The 15,170-nt window shown below is 43.1% G+C and overlaps 1 protein-coding gene across 1 annotated transcript in view; it reads right to left on the minus strand.

Moving 5' to 3' along the window:
* SPATA16 (spermatogenesis associated 16) overlaps positions 1 to 15,170 on the minus strand; it is a gene marked incomplete at both ends in the record, with an annotated part of 81,548 nt that overhangs the window by 29,239 nt on the left and 37,139 nt on the right. Inside the window, 1 exon segment of the mRNA XM_082487210.1 lies at positions 12,703 to 12,787. Within this exon segment, the coding sequence (XP_082343336.1) occupies positions 12,703 to 12,787 (85 nt within the window).

Genomic DNA, 15,170 nt, shown 5'->3' on the forward strand with positions numbered 1-15,170 from the left:
TCCTTGGGAGCTGGCTAAACAATACTAAGCATTTGTATTACCCCTTGCGTTGGCATGAATCAGACACTGTGTCTATACGGAATATTGGTCTTAAAATATTGCATTTAAACACTATTTGCATTAAGAGTAAAATTCACTCCTGTGCAGAGGGCAACACAAAGCTTATGAACCTCGGCATCCCTTAAAAATGAGCCAAACGACGCATTGCGCTGGTCTTATGCGGGGAGGTGGATTTCACACTCAGTGGACCCCAATGAACTGGTGCTGGAACTGCCAGGAGGAGCTTCCAGCCTGGAAACAGCCTTGCTTGGTTCTCTTATCGACCAGTGCAAGGGATGTGTAGCCGCAGTTCCTCCTGGCTTGGAGTTTGGGCAAGACTACGTTCAGCGCTGCTTCGGCTGCATCTGTGGCTAACAAAGATTTGGCCTTCCTGACTTGGACAGTCCTTTCTGGAAACAGGGAGAACTGCAAGGCTTCAGTGCTGTGCCTTGGCAAAAGCGTAAACATGGTTAATAGTGACCATACTAACACAAGGTTAATAGAGGCGGTCAGAAAAGCGTGAGAGGAAAAGACATATATTTTTAACCAGGGTGTGTGAATCTCCCAGATCACCTTATACACTGAAGCGATTCACAGAAACTATCATTATGGGACTAGCTCGGTGTTTTATTGACAAATCCTCACTTTTGTTCTCCAGTCCATCCTCCACCTATGTAAAATTATCCAAGACGTAGTGTACCTCTGTGAGTCATTTGTTTCGCTGACAACTGCTCCCACCAACCCAGAACGGAAGGCTGAGAGTGTCAATGAGTTAAGTATCGATGTCCTTCTCCCCAATGGCTTTAGACAACAGGTCCTCTGATATGGGCTTGTGCCATTTTCTTTCCATCCTGTTTATTGGTGTGGGTTGTGCAGAAATACCATAGAAATGTTATCATTGTTTTGAGGAGGTATTGGGATAGGCTGCCATACGCGTTCCCTGAGTGCTCTTACAGTGAATACTCTGCCTGGATGTCGAGGGTATCACTGGGGATTTGTTTATATTTCAGATTACTATATTTAGCCAGCCCATTATCCTGCATTTACCGGAATGGAAGCAGTCTGGAGCGGGCAGTATTTAGCCCTGGAAAATTAACAAGCTTGAAATGTGTGTAATAGTATCATGACCACCCGGGGCAGTAATAACGTCCCCCCCCCATCCCCGTGAGGAGGAGTTCCAGCTTTCCACAGGCGCAGCCGTGTTGTCCGTGGTTAATGCCACAGATCTGGAGGTATCAGACCAGAAAATGGCAAGTGTGTCCTCCTGCCAAGATCTCGGGGGCCTGTGAATGGATCTGTGCCCGTTCCTCCCTGCGGGAATACTTACCAGTCTGCACTGACTTATAGAAAAGCGATTTTCGGATTTCGTATTTCTATGGACTTTAATTATCTTGTCACTCAGGCCCTTTAGAGGATCAGTAGCAAAACAATGGTGCCACCCTCGCTTTCCAAGGGACATTTTTGAAAAAGCAGAGGCCTACTTGTTCAAGTTTTACTGAATTTCATGGGTAAATATAGGCACAGAATTAGGTCAGCCGTATTTTGCGTGAGATGTTGGGCATTCTGCCAGTTTTCTAGAGCTTGGCAGCCATTCCCTAATCTGGATTAATACGAGCATGTGGCTGTGTTTTTGGGTGTATCCGTACGCTTCTCATTTAAAATATATGGAGTGAGGCAGCAAGGTGAAAACGTGAGAGGTTGGACCACGCAAGCCCTGTAGTCTGCCTGCAAAGCTCGCTTTTGGCTTTATCATCCTCAAGAACAGTTCAAAGTCATGCCTACAATATCCCGGCACCGCCGTGTACCCACGGCTGCTCTGCACAGCATGCAAATAGTGACTAGCTCGGAGGGCAGTAACGGTAAAATGTCAGCCAACGGGGAAAAGAATAGATCCGTAGTTTCTGGTCAATACTGCTACTTAAAGGTATTATTATTACCCAAGAGCAGTTTTTTTCCCCCCAAGCTACTGACCCTGGACATAGATGCTATTTGTTTTATTATCCTCTTGGAATTTTATGGGGTAAAGTCTTTAAGGATATAAAACTTCAGCCCATAAAAACTTTGGAGGAGAAAACTTTATACGATGAAATCCATAAGGATTTTTCTGCTTAAATCTTTATGCACTGAAGTCCATGCCCGTGGATGAATACCTGGCAACGCGTCCAGGAAAAAGGGTTGCCTACAGAACATCATTTGTCACGCAGCTACTCAGTTACAGTCACACTGTGGAGAGGATTGCCAGGGCTTCAATGGCATTTTAAGATAGCCATTGCAGAGAGGACAGGACAAGTGTTTTTTCCCATTTGCATGAGTTTTGGTGTCTTTCCATCTGAAGGATCCTCTCTCTAATGTTCTCTCAGATACATCAGGGATGATGGTGCTGTTCTGACCTCCGAGTGGAAGAATTGTCAGGATCTTTCATGAGTATGGGGGTAGTAGCTAAACCGATAAAGATGACAAAGAAAGATGATTTTTTTTTTGCATATCTTGCAAATGAGCTCTGCAGTGATGTCTCATCACATGATGCTACACTCCAGCCTTCAATTTCAGCAGAGTTAGAAAAAGTGAAGTCCTTGAGATGACCGTACACCATAAGAAAGAGCTCCTCTAACGACGTACAGTAATGCGAGGACTACGATTGACGTAAATCCATTGAATGTGGTGGTTTACCTCAACAGTGGACAAAATCTATACTTCAGCGGAGATGCAACAACTCGCTCAAGAAGAGGCTGCAGAATAATCTGATGATAGGGAAGATTTCTTTTTGTAGTTATGGGTCTGACTCATGCTCTGCTATGTCAGGAGGTTTATATCTCTGCTTTGGAAGTGTGGGGAATCAGAGAAAGTCTGCAGAGAAACCATCTGGAGACAAAGTGTCTCAAGGAGTATTTATATTGTCAACACTTCTTTTAAAATAGCAATTAATTCTTTCACGAAACACGAGCGTTCACAAGTCTTGAGGGGTGTACATTGCTATCATGACAATTAAAAAGCCAAAAGACATTCCTAAACGACAAACTTTGTTTTTATCAAGGGTTTAAACATATATTTGACTGAACAGCACATACTCCTCTGAGCACCTTGGCTTTGCAATATCCTTACCTTCTACCATATCTAGTAATGTTACAATCCACAGATCTTTTATTAAAACTTAAACTTTAGCATAAGCAATCTTATATTGTCCCTTCAACACACATAAAATTCTGCTAAGAGCTCATAAAACGAATAGGTAGATGCACAAGAAACAAAGGTTTCCCATGCCAACTTTTGATGGCAAATGATATAACTACTTCAATATTTTTATGAAGCTCTTGCCATTTTGCCTGCTTAGAGCAGACATAGAAGAAAAATGGCACTGTATCAGCAACAGTGACAGTAGTTTTCCCTGCTACAGTCCCTAACCTTAATCCTCTTTAACTACAGAAAGGTTTAATTTGGAAAATCCAATTATCTTGACATCTAGAATTAGCCAAAAATTTAGATATCTTTCTAGTGCCTTATCTTGCAGCTGCAGTGCACACTCAGCCACTGTCTCATTTACAGTGCAGCAGGAACTGATGCTTTTTATTGATGATTTTTATTAATGCAATGATATCAGTCAGGGTAAAGCCGTTAGCCTCTTCTATGAACTGCTTCCACTCTTAGGCTGGTAGTCAGAATTACGGGTGCACTGCGGTGAGACCTATGCGCTTTTCTCTATATCTTTCCACCCATAAAGAAGTATCTGGCAGCCCTGCCACTAAGTCTGTTGCTGTTGTGATATGAATATCTTCTCACCAGCATGATCTTCTTACATCATTTTTTTTTTTTTTTTCTGCAGGAAAAATAAGCAGACAGAATGCCAGAGCATATCCTTTTCTCAATATGTTTATGGTATGAATAAATCATGTATTATACAATAGATGAGAACTTTCTGCTTATCTGCCATGTAATGCCTCCCCATTAATGTAGGTCACATCAAATATCAGCTTATTTAGGTTCTTAAGTTATTAATGTATTTAAGTCTCTGCGAGTTATTTTGTATGCAGTCTATTTTGAAAGTGGATTTGCAGAGCGCCACAGCAATAGGTCCATGTCTTCTGCTGACTTTCGAAAGGCAGAGGCCCACGTGCTGAAGATGGGTTACCTTAGACTTCAATGTCTGTTTGATACTCCAGTAAGCATCTCTTTATGTTTTGGAAGAAAGGAAATCCATGCTTTATATCCTACCAAAGAGATCACTATTCATTAAAGAAAAACCCCGGAATACATAAAGTGTGGAAAAGGCTGGAGGCTGCTCTGGAAGCTCCCTGTCCATGATGGTGGCAGGTGGGAAAGCAGGGACGGAGCAGGAATGTGGAAGTCCAACCCTGGTTGGGGGAAGCGCTCTGCCCACAAGCCCATCCTCCCGTCTCACAAACCCACGTGCGTGGAGAGTGCCGCCGGACTCCTCAGCTCTTGCATCACTTGCTACCAACTGAGATTCTTACAGCTTCATCCCAGCACAGGGGTAAATGTAAAGGATTTCAGCGTTTCGTTGCTACGGTGGAGCAACCCTGAGACCAATGAAACAGGTTGTATTTGCTTTGCAGGGTTGATCCAGAGCGTTGACAAGGTGAGCTGCTGCTACTGCTTGAATTACAGTCTGTGGCCATCAGTAGCTACCATGTGTTTCTGTACCAGGCGGGAGCTCCCGCTCCAAGATTCCCTGCGGAGGTGGCTCCTGGCCTGGGCCAGCTGGGGCCCTGTAACTCCCTGGGACGCTGCGCTGTGAGCAGAGCCGGTCTAGCGGTGCGAGCCCAGCTCCCGTGGATAGTCAGCGTGACTGTGGTGGCCCTCGGCCACCCAGCTAGCCGCGGCACAGACACGCTTCCTCGGCGTGGTAACAGAGGCAGACCCAAATCTGCAACGGGGCAGTGAGGCAGAGGATGCAAACATCACAGAACCGCCCCCATGAACAGGCCAATAATCCTCTAAAGGAAGCTATTGGCCAAAACCACAGTTTTTAACCAGTTTCGTTAGTATTGCCCCTTTCTTAAGGATAAGAGAGTTTTCACGGTGAGAAATACCCTAATTCCACTAAGGCAATTCACGGTGACTGCTCTGAGCAGCAGCACTGCCCCTCCAGCCCCGGGAGAAGCTTTTCGCCAGCACAAGCTCTCGGCGGGCGTGGGGTGAGCTCCACACGGCTCCTGCTATGTCAGGAATGGGTCACAGTTCAAATGGCAGGGTTTTTTTTGTGAAAAGGGATTATAAACCGTGCACAGTTGAACAGTGTTGGTAGCCCAGGCTCACAGAGACCATCTTAACTCAGAGAGGCAGAGCTAAAGGTTGAGCATCACCCAGCGTTTTGCACAAATGTAGTCAGCACCACAGGGCAACACCTGGATGCTGCATCCATCTGGTGCTTCAGGCAGGTGCTTGAGAGACACGGAGTGACCCTGGCAAGGAAATACTCCTGGGAGAAACGTGGGATACTTGCTGCAGGGGCTTTGCAGGGCTTTCAGCCCAAAAAGAGAACAAAAAATGAAAAAGGAAACTAAAATGGAGAAACTCACTGAAGGAGATGTCAATCCTTCCTAGCACTGAGCTCAACATCTTTTGGGAACTTGACTAAAATGTGAAGAGATGAATCAGACAGCCAGAGATGGTGACTGATGTGGTTAGCCCGTAAAATGGACAGCACTGTTCAAAGGGGCAGCAAAAAATCATGCCTGAGTCATTGCAATAGCAAACTACTTTATGTGGCTGAATGGTGGCTAATTTAGTAGAAGACAAGTTGACTGTATATAGAGATGTTTCCGAAAAGTGACTTTATCTCTTTTTGTGTGACGTCCTCTGTAGTTCTTCAAGAGCAGATGTGCAGATGGAAAGCCACATAACGAGTAATGATCCTGGGAACAGCACAAACTTCTGCCTGTGGCTTCATCTCCCCGAAGAAAGGAGATGGTATACAAAGAAAGGGAGGACGATAATGAATGTGTAACTTCTTAAGGACCTTTGCAGCTTGAGGGAACGATAAGGGCCCGAGAACAGCGCAAAACGGCTGGTTTGCTACGCTGGTTTCTCAGGTTTCCTTTGTAAATCTTAAGGCTCTGCTTTGCAACCCAGTCAAAGCCAGAACGAATGGAAAATTCTACTTGGGAAATATGCACACTATTTTTGAGTCGCCCTGTAGGGTTTTTTAAATGGTTTGGAGCTTTGCTGGCCAGGTTGTTCCTGTTGAGCATCTTTGAGACATGATTTATGGGTCTCTGTTAACAGTTAAAACCCTAATTGGGCTGGTATTTTGCTTCATATTGGGATTTCAACAGCTACCGACTACAGCAAGGTATGGGTAGCCTATTACATTCAGCTAGTATTAAATAAATCCATCTTTCCTGAAATTAGGGACAATTAATCCATCTGTTTTAATAATGGTGACATTTAAATTAGTAACTTCTCTTAGCATGTAAATATAAGTATGATTCAGGCAACAGTTATTCTACCATGAATGATTTGGTACCAGTAAAATAGAAGTAGGTAGAAAATATGTGGAGGTAGATGTTATTAAAGAAGAAAGAATACAAGAAAAATGTTAAATTCCTTGGTTTTGTACACGTAGAATTGTTTCTGGAATGGAAATATCAGCAATAACAACAGCAATAAAAAGCTCCCAAATCAGTACCAACATGATAAAAACTCTCTCTTATGTTATTTTGTTTGCCTTCTCAATCCAGTTTTCAATTACTCCATATTTTTACTAGTGTAGCTGACAGCAGAATGAAGCTGATTTTTGCAGCTGAGAGTTATGTCTTACAAATAGTGTGTTCCAAAGCCAGACTGGTCGGAATCCCTGAAATGGCATACACAGGAAGAGGCCCTTTCTGCCCTGAAAAAATGATAATAATTTTAACAAGTTGCTTCAGCCATGATGCAATGAGAACGGAGGAAACCCATGAACCGGTCAGAAGCTGCACCGAGATCATCTGGATACCAGCGCAGTGTCTTCAGAATGAACTGATCTTCCTGCTTATGGGCCCAAATCCTTCTCTTCTTCTAATGTGTGGGATGAGGAAAATCATTACATCCCAATTTTCCACCAGAAAATGAAAAGCTCAGTGCTTTAAGACAAGTGTTGTTCTTCAAAATGGCCATAGATACAGAGAAGGGAGGATTACTTATTGGTTTTTGTGAAGAGGTGTAAGAGAAATGTTATCTCTTTTCTGACCTGAGAAAATCCAATAATTAATACTTAAAGCAGCAACAGGCTCCACAGACCTCTGTGAAAATATATACTCTCACATATTAGGCACTGACATCTGCCTGTACACACAACAGTCATTGACCTCAACGGGATTTTCCCCCAGATTTGATTAAAGAAGGGACTTTTCTGCAGTGAAGTGTGGCACAGCATGATCTGCTAAAATAGCCTCAAGAATTAATGAGAAAGACATTTTTCTCAGTGATATGATGGCCAGGCTGCCCAGAGAGGCTGCCTGTCAGCTCCTATCAGTCATCCCATTAGGAGGATTGCAAAGCATCCCTGCCGTTGCCAGCTTGGAAACCCCACGCTCCATAGCAGGACACGGGTCAAGCCTGAGCACACAGGAGTGCTGACGGGCCCGGTCACCGGCAGAGACTGCGGAGGAGGTTTTGGCTACCGAGAGTTTTTTCCTTTTAACTTTCTTGCCTTGGATCATCACCTCACAAGGTGTGAGATAAAGCTGAGCGCTGAAGGAGTTGACAGCGTTCATCGCTGCGCCATAGGTGTTCAGCCACCTCGCAGGGCTGGGTTATCATTTGCTTTATTGTGTGATGTGTCTATCGCTCTGTGCTTGCAACAGCCCAGATTTTTGAAATGGAAACACCTGATGTTCATAACAGCAACGAGAGAGCAAAACAAATGCCTGAATACCCAAACCTCCATGTCAGCCAACGCATGTGCTACTGGAAGCTTGCTCGGTGACGTTGAGTTTAGCTGACAGAAATGTTCTCAGAAACACAAATTTGTGAGCTCCGTGCGCAGCAATCACAGAGCCAGTGTTTTCCACGTGCTAAGAGCAGCTCTGTGATGGCTGCAATCTTGGCCAAAACACTGGGGTTGAACTGGAGCTAAAGCTTAAAGCCCAGTTTGCTCCGATGCAAATCAAAGGTCTCCATTTGAGCTGTAGCGAATAAACTTTGGCTACGTTATGGAATCAAGGCTTTTAGCACAGATGGTTACAGAAGCCTACAGATATGAGCCTACAAGCTTTGAAGTGCCTTCCTGGGGTTGTGTTAGTTTCTGCAATTGCCGGCACAATGGCACTTAGTGTAAGACTTTGGCTGGTTGGGAATGACTTTGGGTGTAAGCGCGTAACGGACGCTAGAGCCGAACCTTTATTATACGATAGGCGACATGGTTTTCACAATGGAATAGCGCATGCAATTAATTTTGTAGTGTGCTAATGAGTTAAGCCTGAGTTGTTTATGAATCGGGTAACAAAGGCACTCTGCACTAAGGTTTCTGTGCCAGATATCGGTGAAATCAGGCCGTGACTTGATATTTGCAAAGTTTGTGTTCGACAGCATTGGGCATTTTTGACATTGTAGTACGGGTGTGATACATTTATACTCATGGAACGAAACACCCTGCTTACATTGCACAGTTTTTAGCCAGTGGAAATAGTTTACAAAGGTGTGAGTAACACTGGACAGTTTTGGAGAGAGACTCTTTCCATAGGATGAAATATCTCAAGTCTATTGTTTGTTTTGCTATTACCAGCTGAGAAATTGCACTGCTGACAATAAATGCTAGGGAGCTTATCTGACTACAGTAATAAGCAAGTTTAAACTTTGTCTTGCTGCTACCACTCTGAAGATATCTACCATAATACATTTAATAACTTTCACATTATTATTTACTGTGATGAACTCTATTTAACTCGCCTATTTTTAATCTAATAGCCGATGCACAAATCATCCGGTGCATATTCTGTAGCGCGTTATGAAAAAAAAATCCCATCGGTTTGATTATATGTTAACTTGGAATGTATATTTTCAATCCATGGAATAAAATATTTGAACAGAGGAAAGGGCCCAACTTACTGAATAATATTATCCATTGCAAATTACTTTTTCACCTCTCATCAGCATTATAACTTATCTCCGAGCGGAATGGAAGGCGGGTATTAATATTCAAAACCAACACAGGGCATTAGATATTACATATCACTGTACAGAAGATCCAGAAATAGATGATTTACTTTAAAGGGGATAATCAAAGAAAGCTAATCAAAAAGCTAATCAAAAAGAATATTTAAAGTTCCCTTGATCATGATCCATAGGTACATACACAGGGAGAAGATAACAAGTACCAAAGGATCTGTAAGCTTTCAGAAATGAATGCATAATATAAATTGATGGAAGTTTGGACTGGACAAGTAAGATCCCAGTTTGTAAACTGGGGGAGAAACAGGGGACAACCACGCAACAAATCATCTGTTAGATGGGTTATGTTAAATATTCTCTTATTAAACTCTTTAAATGGGGATTGGGTGATTTTCTCAAAACCAGTCTCTGCTTTCCTCTTTCGGCACCAATGCAGGAAGGTAAGGGTGCAATTCCGTGGTGGTTTTATGCAGGAAGTCAGATAATTCATCAATATCAGCCCATCTGGCCTGAAGAATCTGACAGCACAAACCTTGCAGTGTGCCTAAGAGGGGGTACAGTCGCATGGAACAGATTACTGCTGAAGAAGAGGAAATATGTAGAAGTTAATAATGAGGAGGGGGGCAATTTGAGGATGTTTTAAGAAGAGTTTAGAAGAAAGAGAACTCCTGGCAGTTGATGTCAGGGATAGAAGAAGTTCAAAGGAAAGTATAAAACCAAAATCAGGAGAAGAAAACCAAAGGAGATACAAGATAAAGAGCGCTCTGAGCATGAGGAATAGATCAGGAGAGAAAAAACAGTGATTTAGAAGTCGGATAAATAATAAAGAGCTTTGCAGATGTGAATTAAGGGCCTGATTTTTTTTTTTTTTTTGCAGTAAAGACATCAGCTGAAAGATTCGAGTGGTCTGTATAATGTTTTGAAGCCATGAAAGAAATAGAAGACAGGCTGTGAGGAGGAAGTTTCCAGCAGTTAAAAGAATTGTGAAAAGACGTAACAAAAGTAGTCAATGACACACCATAAGATTATATACATGACCCACTGATCAAAGCAAAGAGTGACATACCTAATCTAAAAAACTTTCTTCACAGAAGTAAAAAACAAACCGTCCTGTTCACCATCGATTCCCTTCCTCCTCAGAAAATTTTGCTCACGGTCGTGAGCCAACGCTAGCGAGTTCTGGGGCAGAGGAGTAGTTAGCGAGAAAAGCGTGCATCAATAGCTGTTGCTTTGGTTACAAAGGCACATGAGCATGTATAGTCGTGACAAGTTATTTTCAGCTTTACACCGTGAAATAGAGAGAATATTAATAAAAAAGATTATGTTACCTCTGCTTGGTCTCTCTGTGGTGGAAAGTCCCAGTGCAGTGTCACATGCTACATCATCCTGCATAATTGTTGCTGTGTGCTCTAACGACATTGAAGTCACCCCTGACGCTGAGCGCACAGAACTCATCAGCTCGGGAAGGAAAAGGTTGTTACTGGTGCTGGGGATATATCTTCACGAACAGCGTTTCTTAAGTGCTAGCTATTAACTTGAGTGGGAGCGGTACTGGGCACCCAGCTGCCTCTACTGCCTGTGTGTCAGCATATAGATACTGCTGAATCCTTAGCCGAGCCCACGCCAAGGCATATGCACAAAAGGCACAAAATTGCAGAGCAATCTCTGTCTCCCAGCGAAAATCGAGCACGGTGGGGGATCAAACAAATGGTTAGTTCTCTACTGACATTTCAAAGCTGCTGCAGACAAAGATGACAGCAGCTCAGGTCCAGGCAGAAGGCAGAGAAGGAGCGGGAATGGGGCACAAACGGCATGGTGGTTGGTGCCTCTTGGTACCACGGGGGTCCAGGGAGGCCCAAGCACGAACTCTCCATCAGGAAGAGAAATGAGCTGTGAGCTCTGGGCTGAAGCGGAGATGAAGCAGAGTCCTACCACGGCCAAAATAATTTTGTATGATGATACTAAAATTGTACGATGATGCTAGTGGCTGGAGGCAATTCAGTAGCCCCACTTTTGGTCCGGTTCATCCCCACCTTAGCCCAACCACAGCTTCTGATTTAGACTCCATGAGGAGGCATCGTGATGAATCTTGTCCTTCATGCCACTTTTTCAGCCCTGTTGCATGGCAGGGCAGTCTGAACCTCTGGGGGAGAGGACAGCTATGACAGCTCCTCCTTTAAAGGTTTATTCTTTGAAGCTTCATGTCCGTGACATCAAGAAGGGAAGTCAACGGATACCAGTGTTAAGAGACAAAAAAAGACATTCCATTCGAAGAAATGACCCCTTCATAAAAACTGTTTGTGAACTCAAGATTTTAAACGAGTCTGACCCAGTGGGGAAAAAAATCAAACTGTTCTGTACAGAAGAAATTCTCTGCTGGAAAGCATATAAGAAAGTTCACAGGCACTGCAAACACTAGCCCAGTGGGTAATTCTCTGAATGAGATGCACTTTGCACTCACAGCAGCACTGAAATTCAGCAGCTCCCGGGACTGAGATTTATTCCATTTTACCAATAAGAAAGCAACTAATAATAGTTTTAAAAAAGGAAGATTTTACCGTGTGAGTGAAGGTAAAAGACCAGATTCTGATCTTTATTACTCTGGCTTATGTCAGACATATTTTGCACCGCTTCATATAAAGTGCAGATGTCACAGATGTTCTCACAGTATAAACCCAAAATGAATGGGATCAGAATCAGACTCTGAAATTTTATCACAAGAGACATATATTGTTCCCGGTATCATTAAATTTGTGGCATGGACAAGGAGGACCTGAGGGCCAGGTCCACACTGGCTCTTCCACCGCCTGAGGCCCAAACGCTGCACTCCCTCTGAAATGCACGTTGGTTGCGTTGAACCAGGGGGGTGAAGGCTGGGACACCACTGGTAGTGATAAGCTCCAGCAGCAATAAGCCTCTCCCAGCAAAGGATCTATTATCCATTCGCCTCCAAGTCTATGTGAGAGCTCTTCTCAGAGCAGAAGGGGGTACCCTTAAACTTAAATTTGTGCTGACGCGGCTGAACAGCCATCTCAAATAAGTATCACTCAAGAGACGAGTCTCATTGAAGTCAATGGTCTACTCTCCACAGAAGTAATCTTTGTAGACTGGGGTCTTACCTAGCCATCCTTCACAGAGCACTTTAGGTTCCTCTGGGACCATTTGTTACAGTCATTTTTTCCTCCCCTTCCGGTTGAAGGGTTTGGAAAGGTGTCAGAGGACTAGTATCATGCAAATTGCAAAAGGAAAGTGTCACTAAGGTAGGAAGACTTCACAAAAAATAGCTTAGGGGACTACACAGTATCCAGAATTAAATTTTATAGCAGTCCATAAAATTGAAGTATGAGCCAAGGGTTAACAACCTTGAATTTTGCCCTTAAAATTAGTCCAAGAAAATCTACTTCATTATAAATACGGTAGTACTATATAGTGTCCTGTTGATTGATATGCCCAAGAGCTACCTTTGTCGGCAGTCTTTTAAGCAGTAATCCTTCATTTTGGTCTTAATAGTGAGATGGGCACCTCCTTCCTCATTGGGCTATCAATTTTTACCTGCCAATACAGTTTGATGAGCTTGCTTGTACGCTGCTCAGTGCCCCCTGTCAGCCAGTACATATAGTCAGCAATCATGGCGCTCCTGATGACAAAAGCAGAATAAATGAGTGTACAGGGAGAGAAGGATGCATATAGCGATACTTAAAGGAGGTAATATTAAAAGAGGGTAACAGGAGGTTTGTATCAAAAGATTACACAGGACTCTCAGTCTTTGTCCAACTTTAAGACAAGCATTGGTCAACTTTTTTAGCTAACTAAACTACCTGCAAGCGAACAAGGCTGCATTTTCTTTTAATAGCTTTCCCATATTTTAGTCTGAGCACATATTTAATGACTGCTATACAATATTTTAGTCTGGCTTTTCTCTTTTTTTGCTTTAAAGTACTTGTGGGTGAAATATCTTATATGTAAGTACATTTCTTCTAGGACAGCTTCAACACATATAACGCCCTGTCGCTCGGCAGTCTGAGAACATCACTTGTCTATGGCAAACTCAGACATAGTTCACCTTTGATTAAACTATATCTTAAAAAAAAACCCCTAAACCTAAAGTAATCAGCTATCTTGCTACCTAATTGAGAATGCTTTAGTACTCCCACTGTCTGTGACAATCATTGCATTACTCTTTCTAGACTGAGGGATATTAAGAAACTATTGTGCAATGGATATTAATGCAGAGCCTTCACAGAGTTGAGAAAATCAGTTTGCTTTTATGGCTGCCTTTCCACATTGCTCTCCGTTTCCTTTCCTCTAGAGATTCCAAATCCAATTAAATGTGACTAGATGTAATTCCAAATTGTCACTTTAGTCAATTAAACATATAATAATCTTGTGTACCTAATTACTAGCACCAAAAGTTTATTTGTTGATGTAGTGCTATCAATGTGTACTTCTGCATGTTCTCCTTATCATTGCCTATATATTAATTGTGCTTTGACATTACTGTAAATTGAATTTGAAATTTCCCCCTAGTTAAAAGTGTCTCACAAACAGTAATCCCAATCCTGTTGTAATACCCTTTCAGAATGTACTTTCCAAGACGGTATTATGTTCTTAATGAGATATAACCAAAAATACACGGATTTAACAATAAACATTCCAAAACAGGCCCAGTATCAGGGGGTAACATATTGTTACAAACAGGAACTAAATCTTCCCTTAGATGTTCTCGTACAGCTCCCATTAATTTCACTGGGAGAAAAGCAATTCAGTAGGATCCATGGATTTCTGCATAAGGACTGGATTTAGCCATAAGCTTTATCCAATGCTCATTTAAATCATTGGCAAAAATTCTCTTGACTAGACTAGAACAAAGAGCAGTTTCTAATTGAACATCGTTAGCCCAGCCGGCACAGGATGAACAAAGGATGAAATCCTCATTGCCCTGAAAATCATTGGCGAAACTCTCATTGACTCCAGATGGTGCCAGGGTTTAATCCCAGGAATGACACATGGATCCTGTGGATGAAGCAGAGAAGGTGAGCAAAGCATCCAGCAGTGCCTGCTTGACCCACTGCTGGCAATGGTTTTGGGGAAAAATGTTCATGGTGTCCTGAGGTGCAAAAGAGAAATAACCACGTGGCATAAAAATGGGGGAAGTCAAATCTGTCACGTTATTCTGTACCTTTGGTCTAGTAGAGGTGGTCTACAGAGCTTCCAGCTCCTGTGACAATGGCAATAGCTGGTCCCTAGCAGCATACATGAGCGGTGGTGTCCTCCTGTGGCCATCTCATCAGAAAGGGACTTTCAATCTAAATTTAGAGCAATTCTTGAGCACTAAAGCCTTGTTGATTCCGGAGTCAAAGGACATTTGCAAATGGTCACTTACAATTTGGGCTCCTAGAGATATATCACCCCCCAACTGCTGTCATTTCAAAGATGAAAACTGGCAAATCCTTAACCCCGAGATTCACCCTGTTGGTGCCTGTTGCTGTGGAGCGCTGCCGTGGGTCGGGCACAGTCAGATGACACAGAGACAGCCACAGCGTGCTTTGCCACCCCTACTGCAGGCTGTGGACCGGAGAAGCAAGGCTCCGTCCCACCAGCGGCACAGCATGGCATCCAATTTATGACCTCCCACTCCACGGTGGGAGCCAACGCTTTCTTCACCCGGCGTGGCACTGCTTGCAAAGGTGGAGATGTGCACAGAGCCCTGGACAAATCTGGAATCAATTCTCAGTCAAGTCGCCTCATCTTTCTCTGTTTCTCAGCATCAGCTGTAAAATGCGGATGATCATATTTGAATGATTTACTTATTTGTTGTGTGAGTCCTCCTGGCACAATCTTTTGCTAATTCCTCGCAGCGCTGTCAGCACAATGTCGCTCTGATCCTGGCAGAGGTCTCCAGACATCGCTGCACTCCAGACAAACGCCTTTGCTCCTTATTCTTCCTTCTTAATTTGTTCTTATTTAAATAATCAGAAGCACACTTAGATTTCAAGCATTCGTGTTCAGTTTTTCAACAT

Source organism: Vanellus vanellus (assembly GCF_965231255.1).
Source record: "Vanellus vanellus genome assembly, chromosome: 8".
Classification (NCBI taxonomy): domain Eukaryota; kingdom Metazoa; phylum Chordata; class Aves; order Charadriiformes; family Charadriidae; genus Vanellus; species Vanellus vanellus.